This window comes from Thamnophis elegans, chromosome 2 (genome assembly GCF_009769535.1).
Source record: "Thamnophis elegans isolate rThaEle1 chromosome 2, rThaEle1.pri, whole genome shotgun sequence".
NCBI classification, from domain to species: Eukaryota; Metazoa; Chordata; class Lepidosauria; order Squamata; family Colubridae; genus Thamnophis; species Thamnophis elegans.
In genome coordinates this window covers 106,349,835-106,363,222 of record NC_045542.1, presented here as the reverse complement: position 1 = coordinate 106,363,222, position 13,388 = coordinate 106,349,835, and the positions used below count along the sequence as shown (strand labels likewise).

At 35.9% G+C, this 13,388-nt stretch overlaps 1 protein-coding gene across 1 annotated transcript in view; it reads left to right on the top strand.

The window, feature by feature from the left end:
- Window positions 1-13,388, top strand: part of PBRM1 (polybromo 1) — a 60,355-nt gene that overhangs the window by 2,010 nt on the left and 44,957 nt on the right. Inside the window, 6 exon segments of the mRNA XM_032209185.1 lie at window positions 7,217-7,372; window positions 10,077-10,174; window positions 11,104-11,251; window positions 11,682-11,825; window positions 12,005-12,121; window positions 13,275-13,343. Coding sequence (XP_032065076.1) covers window positions 7,232-7,372; window positions 10,077-10,174; window positions 11,104-11,251; window positions 11,682-11,825; window positions 12,005-12,121; window positions 13,275-13,343 — 717 coding nt within the window. The 5' untranslated portion in view covers window positions 7,217-7,231.

Sequence of the window (13,388 nt, the reverse complement as noted above, 5' to 3'; positions counted from 1 at the left end):
CTGAGAGACTGGTCAAAGGGTTTTCTATATATAAAAGATACTCATGACAATATTGTCTTTTAGGGCATGCAATAAAATGCAAACAATAGAAAGGGAGTAGGTAAACAAAAATAAAGGTAGGAAATACAAAAAAGAAATATAACTAAAAATATTTTATGTCAACATTACTCATAATCATCCTTGCAAAATATGCTTATTTCCACTCTATCCATACACTATTTCATGCATTGTTTTATTTTTTAACCTTTTATCTTTTCTTTTTTTGAGGATCTCATCAAATCTATCCAATCACTGCTTTCATGATTTCCCTTCCCAGACCATTCATTTTTATTTCACAATGTTTTATTTCCAGTTTGATCCTCTTTCATTGTCACTAGATCACCTCAGTGAATTTCTTTTGAACTGGTTAGTCCCTGTTGCTTTATGTTCATTTAACACTCATTGATTTCTAATAGTGTTTCTTCTTCCTTTATTATGTACATTTGACATAAATATCTTTTGGCGTACCAATCACTAACTTCTGTATAATAAAGTGGGCAGAAAACTTTTACATTGCCACTTTTTCCCCAACAAGCATTGTTGCTTCACAATAGAGCATATATTCTATCATGTTGATGTCAAATCTTTTCTTCCAAAATTTGCACGTTATAATTTCTTCACCCAGTTTAAGAAAAATTCAAGATACATAAATAAATCTTCATGTTTTGCTATTTACAGAAACTTGCAATTGTTTTATTTACTTTTTCTAGTAAAAGGAAATTACAAGTAGTCCTCAACTTACAATAATTTATTTAGTGACCAAAGTTACAACAGCACTAAACAAAGAGACTTATGACCGTTTTTCCACATTTACAACCGTTGCAGCATTCCCATGGTCATGTGATCAAAGTTTGGACACTTAACTGATATATTTACCACAATTGCAATGTCCTAGAGTCATGTGATCACCTTTTGTCACCTTCTGACAAGGAAAATCAATGGGGAAGCCAGATTCACTTACCATCCTTGTTACTAACTTAACAACTGCAATAATTCATTTAACAACTGTGGCAAGAAAGTTGTAAAATGGGGAAAAATTCACTTAACAAATATTTCACTTAGCAATAGAAATGTTCGGGTCAATTATAGTCGTAAGTCGAGGACTACCTGTACTTTGGTGTTTAATATATTAATGTTGATATATATGCAGACACAAACAGTGTCTGAATCTAACATTTACATGAACCATTTTGGTTCTCTCCCATAACGTGACATTATCTGCATACAAAAGTATAAGTACTTTAATGTCTCCAATCATCACAATTAACAGCATACACTTCCTAATATATTTATTCATAAATACATTTTTAAAAATCAAGCAGACATTAGACATCTTACTTCCTGCCTATTGTTGAACCATTTGATAATCATTCAATAACTTATGTATATTATATCTCTATTAGATCATCTTTACTATATTTAGCAACAACACTTTCACACCATACTTGCATTAAACTTTCCATACTTCAAGTTTAATTCTCTTTATTCCACACTCTCTTTGAATCAAGAAATATGCAGTAGAGCAAAGCAAAAAACATATATCTATACAAAAAAATCATACAGCTTTCTTAAATTTTGCTAATGTTTTCTCACACTTTTTCTGTCAGAATTGCTCAGAACCTTGCCAAGCACCTTGCCAAGCATACTTAACAGATTAATCCCCCTGCATTCATTCTTGCCACCTTTTCTTTTGTTTGGCTAACAATAACAGCATTCTTTTATTATCAGGTACTGAAGCAGCTGTCACACACACATTACACAAATCAAATAGGCAGTCCATAAGCAAGCCAAGTCAATGTTCTAATAGCTGTCTGCTTTTACCATCTATTCAACACCATCTACACATTTCTCTTCTTTAGTATTCACATAACACAGTGATGACAAACCTTTTTTTGCTCACGTGCCATAAGTGGGGGAGTGCAGGGGGGTCGTGTGCGGGCTTGCCGCACCCATAATGCAATGCATGACCCCCAGTGCGCATGGGCGCACTACAGACGCTCCCCCCATTTTTTGCATGCTTTTTCCACCCTCCCCAGGCTCCAGAGGTTTTATAGGAGCCTGGGGAGGGTGAAAACAACCTCCCCCGGACACCCTACAGAAGCTTTAGGAACCTTCAGTCAAAAAGCAGTCAAAACGACCCTCCGAGCAAACCGGAAGTCAGTTCCCAAACTTCTGGTTTTCCTGTAGGGTCATTTTTTTGTATTCTGGAGGCTTTATATGGAAGCTCATGAAGCCTCTGGAGGGCTGTGGGGGAGGCGGGGGGGCTCTTTTCGCCCTCCCCAGGCTCCTATAAAGCCTCTGGAGCCTGGGGAGGGTGAAAAAGGGTGAACTCAGCTGGCCAGCGCACCCATGCGCGCTGGCCAGCTGACAGGGCAGCGTGCCACAGGTTCGCCATCACTGACATAACATATATTACTTCTTTTTTATCAGTTTTTAAAAATTAGTTATAGGATTCATTTGAATTTCAGGCTTCATTTTCATACCCAAGCAAATCTTCCAGCATTCTCTCATTTCAGTTTCATCCCATATTATTTACTTAATTCTACTGAAAGCTCCTTGTGGAAACAACAATAATATTGCAAATATTATCCAGTTCCCAAACAATGTTTTATTTCATTTCAAAATCTCTTTTGCGTCTTTTCTTCCTCTTTTAATCAAAAGGTTTTAGCTATCTTAGATTACATTATTTTCTACATGTACAATATTTTTCATCCTCAAAGACATTATAAACTTCATTACCTACCATCATTTCAACCACTGTATGAAGTACAAGCAAACTCAAACAAAGCAAAAGTATTTAAAGCTTAAATACTAATGAGTTAGTATTAATGAGTCAAATTATAGATTTGTACTCCACGTTGTTTTTGTTGTTAGTTGTGAAATCATGTCCGACCCATCGTGACCCCATGGACAATCTAGTCTCACTGGAGAAGAGCCTGGTGCTGAGAAAGATTGAGGGCAAAAGAAGAAAGGGATGACAGAGAATGAGGCGGCTGGATGAAGTCACTGAAGCAGTAGGTGTGAGCTTAAATGGACTCCAGAGGATGGTAGAGACAGGAAGGCCTGGGGGAACGTTGTCCATGAGGTCACGATGGGTCGGACAGAACTTCGCAACTAACAACAACAACAACAACATGAAGTACAAATCCATCATTTAACCTTTAGCTTTAAATACCTCTGCTTTGTTTGAGTTTGCTTTCAATTTATCATTTATCAGACAAAATTACAGCTGCTCCTTGGCTTGGAGTAAAATGTGAAAAAGTTGTTACCAAAATATGGTTTACTTCTATGTATACATGAACTATAATTTTGTTGCCTTCAATTATTCATAATCAATCTCTAAGCTATTGTTTAGTTTGAAGTGCTTCAGCAACTGTATTTAAAAGTATTAGATCTGTGTCTGCATTATTAATTTGAAATTTTTATAATGATTTATAACTTATTATAATTAAATCTTAATGACTTTGTTATATGATGTACATTGGCCGTTGCAATTTCTGAATTATTTTTTTAAAATGTTGGTCAATATATTATTTAATTGGAACAACAATGGTGATTTATATATAATGAACAATCTTTTGTGTTAGTATAGTTCTTCTGGAATAACATGACCATTAAGACTATAGTTCTACCATATCAAATAGAAGAGTTTTGTAACTGATAAGTATGAAACTACAAACTTTATTCACTTATTCTAAGATTGCTAGTTTTGTTCTGAATTGTAAATAAATATCATTTCAAATTTGCAAACAAGCCAGTTATTATAATCCTATTTTGTGCTGTTTTCTATAGTTTTCCTTATTCTTTCTTCAATTCCTTTATTTACCTATTCTTCCTTTGTTTCTTCTCTGTTTTCCTTTCCTTTTGTTATCTCTTTCAGTTTTGGCTGTACTAATACTGTGGCTGACTTGGTGCTTTAAAGATTTCCCTTTTCTCAGTTTGCTTACTTGCCTATCAGACATTATGAGGAGATTGGCTTTTCGTGGTGCTGGTTGTACTCTGGTAAATCTGGTAATTTGCTGGTAATGTGTGTGCTGTTTGTCTCTCTTCCATACATCTCAGCCATTTTTGTTTTATATAGGCAGTCCTCGACTTACGACCATGATTGAGTCCAAATTTTCTGTTGTTAAGTGAGACATTTGTTAAGTGAATTTTCCCCCATTTTATGACCTTTATTGCCTCAGTTGTTAAGTGAATCACTGCAGTTGGTAAATTAGTAACCCGGTTGTTAAGTAAATCTGATTTCCCCATTCATTTTGCTTGTCAGGTTGCAAAAAGTGATCACATGACACAACAACATTCAGAAATATGAACCAGTTGCCAAGGATCTAAATTTTGATCACCTGACTATGGGGATGCTGGAAAGGTTATAACTGCGAAAAACAGTCATAAATCACTTTTTTCAGTGCCCATTGTAACTTTGAATGGTCACTAAACAAATTGTTGTAAGTGGAGGATTACCTGTATTTGATTTGTAAATGTCATGTTTTTCATGTATCTCATGAATTTGTACATTAATTTGGTTATCAGATATGAGCTGCAAATGTATTAACACAATATGTTTAGTCTAAACACATTAGACTAAACATACATTCATTCAGAAAGATTAGCAGTGCGGCGGTTCCAATCCCTAGCGCTGCGTAACAGAGTGAGCTCCCATTAGCAATTCAAAAGCATGTAAAAATGCAAGTAGAAAAATAGGAACCACCTTTGGTGGGAAGGTATCAGCGTTCCATGCACCTTTGGCATTTAGTCATGCCGGCCACATCATCATGGAGAGATCTTCAGACAGTGCTGGAGATGAGCACTGCCCCCTAGAGTCAGAAACGACTAGCACATATGTGTGAGGGGAACCTTTACCTTAAATATATATTCTAAAAATATATTTCTGTAAATAAAGTAATTGGAAAACATAGTTTCCTATTTGTTTTTGACTATAGTAATCTTACATTCTTAAATTTGTTAAAAGAAGTTGACTGGGATAATAAGAGGTTTTTTATGTTATTTTTCTGCTTTTAAAAGAGTAGGAAATTTTAGAAGGTTTATGAATCACTTCACACCAAAATTGCGAACAAGTTATCAGTTCACATCATGATAATTTCTTAGTCTAAATTTGTACTGTGAATTTCCGGTTTAAGATTCAGCTTTTTCAGCTTAGATCAACTACCGTATTTTTCGGAGTATAAGACGCACCCTTTTTCCTCAAAAAAGAGGCTGAAAATCTGGGTGCGTCTTATACATAGAATACAGCAATTTTTTGCCTCCAAAACCCTGCCCCTTCACCAAAATGGTCATGCATACCCTTATGGAGGCTTTCAGAGAGCTGAGGAAGGCAGAAATGAGCAAAACACGGGCTCCCCCCCCCCCCCAGCAGCACTCTATAAGCCTCCATAATGCTATGCATGCAATTTTTTGACAAAAACGGGCCCGTTTCCGTGATAAATGGGCTGTTTTGTGCTCATTTCTGGCCTCCCATGCCCCCAGGAGCATTCTGCAAGCCCCCCCCCCCAAGGCTATTCATGCTTTTTAAATAAAAATACTGTGCCCATTTTTGCGAAAAATGGGCCGTTTTTGGGAGGTTTGCAGAGTGCAAAAAGTTTTTTTTTCCTTTTGGAAAGCTCTTTAACTGATTGATGAGAATTACATTGAACAAATGCTGTGCCAGCAGAAACAAAGTCTTAAGGTGCTGCAGATTGTCAGTGATTTCCTTCTCCAGCACATGGATAAATACACCTGGAAACATCTACCTACCTACCTATTTTCTCTCTCCCTATCTTCTCTCTCTCTCTCTCTCTCTCTCTCTCTCTCTCTCTCTCTCTCTCTCTCTCCAGCTACCTACCTACTCTCTCTCTCTCCCTACCTATCTACTGTATTTCTCTTTCTCTTTTTTATTTCTCTCTCTCTATCCCCCTACCTACACACACTCTGTCTCTCCCTACCTACCTACTGTATTTCTCTCTCTCTATTCCTCTATCTACCTGCTTACCCATTCTCTCTCTCTCCCTATATACTGTATTTCTCTCTCTTTCTCTCATTTACTTCTAGCTTAGCAAACAAATTGTTTTGCAATAATAATTTAGATTCTTTCACTTTATCTCTTAGGACACTTCATGTCACTATTGCACAAATCACAGTAGCTTTTATGTCATAAAATTTGCATGCCTACTTCAAAACCATGCTTAGCATAACTATATACTTTTTAAAAATGTAACAAATGAAAGTACTTTGGCACACAAGTTGCTCTTACATTGAATATAGTCCATGAGAAATATGATCATAGTAATCACATAGTCTCTGTAATTATTGTACGTTTAAATTTAGCAACTAATACATGATTCACTTGTAACTGAACGTTCATTCCTCAATCACAATTGGAGCTAACTTTCGGTCTTTGGTGTTGGCACAAAACAGATTTTGGTTGTAATTGATTTTTGCTTAATGTTGTACATTGCCTTGAAAGCTGCCAGGTGGCAAAAGGAGATTTGTGTGTGTATGTGTGTGTGTGTGTGTGTGTGTTGATGTCTAGCTTTTTTAAACACACACACACACACACACACACACACACACACACACACACACACTAAAATAAATTGCAATTGTTTATGCTTGCTACATATCAGCCAAATAGTTATGGTAATGTTTCTTTAAGAAATGTTCTAGTCCCTTCAGAAAACCATTTACTTTGTTATAATTTTGTCATCAAGGGGCTTGGCTAATACAACAATTGCTTCACAGTAAAACCATTAAAATCCTAATATAGGTTATATCAGCCTTTCTCAAACTAGTCTCTATTCCCCACACAGCATGGACATTTCCCCAGAATTATGGGATTTAAAGTGAATCTAAAGAAGCTATGGAGACATGTTCCAAGCCCACAAAATTGTATGCAAAAAATGCCCTATAGGCTGCTGGAGGGAGTGGAAATAGATCCTTATCAGTGTGTCTCATCATTGTTCTTAGTTAGCCATGCTCACAGTGGCAGCCATTGTGTGAATAGGTGTGGAGCTAGTTTATCAGAATAGCCACATTTTTTCAAAATACACAGCGTACAAAATACACACGGATACCTGTAAGTTATTTCAAATAATTGAATTGTAGATTGGATTTGCTGTCGTGTTATCTTATGTTTTCTTTGTTTGAAACCTTCCAAGTTTAAGAACATTTTTCTTCATTATAGAAGAAGTTGGATTCCATGAGCTCAAAGAGGCGAAGGGCTACCTCTCCTTCTAGCAGTGCCAGTGGAGGAGATTTTGATGATGGTCACCATTCCACAAACACACCAGGTCCAAGTAGGAAGCGGAGAAGACTCTCCAACCTCCCAACAGTTGATCCTGTAAATACCCTTACATGTCTATCTTTCTAGCCTAGTCACTGTGTAAAAGCAACAGTCTATTATATCACTAGAAAGCAATTGTTAAACTCTTTGTTCTTTTAACTTCTTGGGGCTTTAAAAATATTGTCCCTTTAAATTAGAGTGATATGCATACATATTGGAGAATAATGAAGCATCAGAATATTTTGCATTCTAACATAACAGGACCCAGATTGTTGGGAGCAATATGCTGATTCTGTAAACCGCTTAGAGAGGGCCGTAAAGCACCGTAAAGAGGTATATAAAGGTCTAAATGTTATTGCTATTGCTATTTTAGGATGCTTAAATTTGTTTAGCAGCAGGTTTGTAAAGCAAAGAAAAATTGAAGTGAGAATATAAGTACAGACATATTTCATGGAGTGACGGCTTTGTTTAACAACCAAGTGGCCGGTCCTAATTGCATTGGGGGTTGTAAATGAGGACATCCTGTACATTTATTTGCCGTTTATAAATGATTCAACTCACCCTCTTCTTTGAGGTTGACAGCTTTTCCAGGGTTGTTGAGGTCAGAGTATTCAGACTTTGATGTGGTGGTGGGGTGCGAGGTTAGTGCAGTTGAGGGAAATAACAGGTGAAAACTTCCCCATTTAAGATTTTTAAAATCTCCTAACCACCTTCTTATATTAGGCTGATTTTTCTCAGTGTCATAGGGATGTCTGCTGATATTTTTTAAAAGGGTGTTGATTATTTTTCTTAGGAGTATTTCTAGCATCAGAAATATTTTGTTTTATTATAAAAAGAGCCGAGGTGGCGCAGTGGTTAGTGTGCAGTACTGCAGGCCACTTCAGCTGACTGTTATCTGCAGTTCAGCGGTTCTAATCTCACCGGCTCAAGGTTGACTCAGCCTTCCATCCTTCTGAGGTGGGTGAAATGAGGACCAAGACTGTGGGGGCGATATGCTGACTCTATAAACCGCTTAGAGAGGGCTGAAAGCCCTATGAAGCAGTATATAAGTCTAACTGCTATTGCTATTGCTATAAAATAATGATGAACCTTATTTTAAATAATAATATAAAACAATAAGTTAAGAAAAACTGTCCCTGCCCACTTTGAGAGTGCAGACTCCCCACCCCAAACTGAGCAAACTTTGTCTTGGCACATAAGCTTGCAAAAGGTGGAAGAAAAGTACTGTATATACTCAAGTATAAGCCTAGTTTTTCAGCCCACTTTTTGAGCTGAAAAAAGCCGCCTCGGCTTATACTCGAGTCAGTGAAAAATTTGCCCGAAATGGAGGAGAAAAAGGGGCGGGGCCATGCCACTGGGTGACGCTCGTGAATGGCCCAGCGCCCCTGAGTTTCCCCTCCCTCTGTGTCAGTTTGCCACGCAGCGTGCACCGCACCATCCCCCCTCCTCACGTTCTAATGTAATGCAGGGCTATCTTACGACTCCCCTTCCTCCCCCTCCTGCCGCTCTGCAACGATGTCCCACCTCCTCCTTGTTATGGCAAGCAGCCACATAGTGATGTCCCACCTCCTCTGGTACAGTGATCCAATGATAGGAATCACTGTGCCGTGTGTCATAGGAGGCGGGACATCATCATCACAGCGGGACATCAGCATCATGAGGTGAGTGAAGTATTTCATTGAATACACCGGTATTGTGTGATAATAATTTGTTATGCAGAGCAAATTTTTACAATGGCTACTGTATATTTAATGGGCACAGGCAGGCTGTATATGTTATTCAATGGGCAATGGCATTATTGGTATCTATTTTTATTTTTGAAATTTATCGGTAGCTGCTGCATTTCCCACCCTAGGCTTATACTCGAGTCAATAACTTTTCCAGTTTTTTTGTGGTAAAATTAGGTGCCTCGGTTTATATTCGGGTCGGCCTATACTCGAGTATATACGGTAGGTTTTTTTCCTTTAAATGAATTTTATTTGTATATAAATTGTTTAACATGTTCACAGACAAATAAAATCCCCCTTTCCCCAGCATATCCTTAAATTAATAAAATAGGACTTCTTTGTTTTGTTTAGTTTGGTTGATTTTGGCTGTTATAATTGCTTATTTTCTGCACAGAATTGAAATCGGCACTTAGGTTTAGGGAGCCTATCAAATGTAGCTTTGACAATGAAATTGCTAAGGATGACTTAAGACTCCTTCAGATATGAATTGGGAAGCGATAAAAGAAAAAAAGGTTGCTAAGTTATGTTTCACCATGCTTAGCTACGGTCACGACTCTGTTGTGACCGTAGCTAAGCATGGTGAAACATAACTTAGCAACCTTTTGATGGTTCCTTTTCCAATTTGCCAAACTGACCAAATTAAGAAATTCTCGGTTTCTTAGAGGTCATAGCATATGGTTTAGCATTTATAACAAAATTACCCGAAATACATAGACACACATACAGCACTTTCTTAAATTTTCAAGGTAAATTTTGATCAGATGAAGATGTCATAAAAAAAATCATATTTTCTTTAAATTTATTTTTTCTGGAAGCAAATAGTAATGTATCCTATCTCTCCTATGGCACCAGTATTTTATGAAATGTTACATGGTATTGTCCCTTGTACTTGCTGGCCCATCTCTAAAAAGGAAAAATGCTGCATGATTTTGAAACATGAAATGTTTTGAATATTAGAAGTATAGTGTTATACAGATACTCAATATCACTGCAAATGTACTTTTTTTTTTTTTTCTGTTGCCCTACTATTTTAGATTGCTGTTTGCCATGAATTATACAACACAATCAGAGATTACAAAGATGAACAAGGAAGGCTTTTATGTGAACTTTTCATTAGGGCCCCCAAAAGACGGTAAGCTTGAAATGTTGATTGATAAGTAATCCAATGTGTGTATTTTAGTGTAAGTGCAAAACTGCTATTTGGGGCATTTTAGAAGTGTTTCAAACTTCAACCAACCTGTTTTGTACTTGGTTCAAAGGAAGACGTTAGATGTACTCCTAGTATTTATGTTTTATTTGTATTTGGGTGATCAAGTTACTTAAATTCATAAATAGAAGGAACTGTTTTAGTTGTTACATTTCAACAGAAGTATGGCTTATAAAAACAATAATACATGAAGATACGTTAAGTGAAAAAATACTAATGATAGAGCCCTCTTTTCATATGTCATACCTCTTAAGAGAATTCAGGAAAGCCTTGCAGGAGGCTTCTGCAAGTTTTAGGAAGGAAATGAGATGCAGGAAATTTTCCTTGGTATCTTTACAACCAGTCCTTAAACTTAACAACCATTGCAGCATGCCAGCAATTACATTATCGAGAATTGGGAACTTGGCAACTGGAAGAAATTTTCAACCATTATAGTGTCCTGTGGTCATATAATTGCCATATGCATCCTTCACAGACAGTTTTCAGCAAGCAGAGTCAGTGGAGAAACCAGCTGTAAAATTTGAAGACACGGTCATGTGATGACTTAGGGAAGACTTTAGCAATTCAGCAACTGTGGCAGAAAGATTGTTAATAACATGCTGTTTTACTTAACTGTGTCACTTAGCGGTGAAGTTGCCACTCCTAGTTGTTAAATGAGGACTTCCTGTAATAAAAATAGCTCAGGGAACAGTGCTGATGTCAGAAATCAATTATTTTGTTATTATGCTGATGTAACTTGATATAATTGACAAAACTATTGTAGCTTTTGAGTAGAATAATCTAGTATATATTTTAACACCTGTTGCAAGCACTGAATTTTTTGTTAATTGCCTAACAATGTGTTATTTCCACAGAAATCAGCCAGATTACTATGAAGTAGTATCCCAGCCTATTGATTTAATGAAGATCCAACAAAAGTTAAAAATGGAGGAATATGATGATGTGAACGTCTTAACTGCTGACTTCCAACTGCTGTTTAATAATGCAAAATCCTATTATAAGGTGATAGTCCTTTGTTTTAAAAGTTTTAAAAGTCATGGGTTATATTTTCTAGTGCTGATTTATGATTTATTAGACAAAATAGTCTTTATTTTCATTTGTAATATAATTAATGACATATTTTATCTGATATTAATACTATAATTGTGATTTCCTCAAAATATATATTTAGGATTTAGGAAATTATATATGTGTGTGTGTGTATGTATGTATGTGTATATATGTATATATATGTGTATGTATATATATGTGTGTGTGTGTATTAAGAATGATTAAATGTAAAATGTTTTAACGACAAACATCTACTTAGATTATGGAGCCACTGAGAGATGAAGCAAGTGCCCCCAAATCACCTTTCCTATTTTAATTTAAAGTATCCTTGTTTACTTGTTGATTTAAAAACATAGAATATTGTTTTGATTCTGTTACACAGCCAGATTCTCCTGAATATAAGGCTGCCTGCAAATTATGGGATTTATATCTACGCACAAAAAATGAATTTGTTCAGAAGGGAGAGGCTGATGAAGATGAAGATGAGGATGAAGGCCATGACAATCAAGGGACTATATCTGAAATAGTAAGTATAAAATTTGCTACTTGCTGATAAGTATAACTGATTCAGTACAATACCCATTGTAATTGTATTAACTCTGACCAAGCCAAAGTATGCATAACTGTATTAATCACATTTTTTAATATTTACATCTACTCCTACTCCATTATGCAAATTGCCTTATAGGATTATATTTGTATCAGTCTTCTCCAGGTTATTTAAAAGAAATTCTTGAACAACTTCTTGAAGCAGTAGTTGTAGCTACAAATCCATCAGGCCACCTTATTAGTGAACTTTTTCAGAAGCTTCCCTCTAAAGTGGTAAGTAACAATACCAAATAACAATTATAATGATAATACACTTTATTGAAACAATTTCAGTACAAGGTTATTAGCAGAAGTGAAATCTGAACATGAGTATCAAAAGCACAGCTTGAGTTGAGACAGAAAATAGGAAAACCATTTCTTGGTGGGGGGACTCTGCAAACACCATTTTCCTATTGCATGCTTTCTTTTTTTCATTTTTTAACATTTCTTAATTTTATGAAATTTTATAAGCATATAGATAAAAAAACAACATAAAGTAATGAGAAGATATAAAGACTAAAAAGAGAATAGGGATAAATGCAAAGAGGTATAAAGGAAAAAAAAAGAAAATGAAAATATTTACAAAAATAACTTCCAACTTCTTCCAAGTAAATAAGATCTCTTTTGATTCTTAGTCTAAAACTATGCTGTAATATGTCCATTTTAACTGTATATGTAACATATAGGTATCATTTTCCTTTTTCTATTTGTTTTAGCTTTTCTTTTTTATTTGATTTTTTTTTTAAAAAATAGCTGGACTGAAGCAGTCCTCAGATAACGCCTGAGGTAGATAGTTAGAGAAAGAGAGACAGAGACAAAGAAAAGAAAGAATCACAATAACAAAGTAGAAACTTGCAGATTTATAGAGCTAGGTATAGAGCTAGACCTAATTTGCTGAATATATTAGGTTCTCTTGGCTTCCAGAGTTCAATATTAAGCAGTGCCTTTCCCAGCAATGAATTAATTGACAGACCTCCAATCACCAACCCACCCTCCAGTTTAAAATCTTACACAGACTCTAAAGTCTGTGTGGCAAAGGGGCCTTCTGAATCGTACTAAGGAAGCCTTCCTTTGACACAGGGCAAAATGACTGCAGAAAACATGATTAGTATTTTGATACTAATTTTAATACTATTAGTATTAGTATCTTCCAAAGCCTGGAGAACTTGACTGCTAAGTATGTATTGTGGTAACTGGTAAACAATGTTTGTGATCAAAAAGCATAGTCCTAAGACCAGTGGTGGAAAACATTACTGTACAAAAATTGTGTATGTCACTGATACTAACTGGTAAGGTTCAGATAGAAAAGCTCTGCAGGATGTAGAATAGTTAATTGATCAATGTTAAATTTCACATGGCATCACTTGGATTTTTTTTGAACTTTCAGCAATATCCTGATTATTATGCAATAATTAAAGAGCCCATAGATTTGAAGACCATCGCTCAGCGGATACAGGTGCAGTATAAATTTGGCTGTATTGTCTTGAACATTGAGTGAATA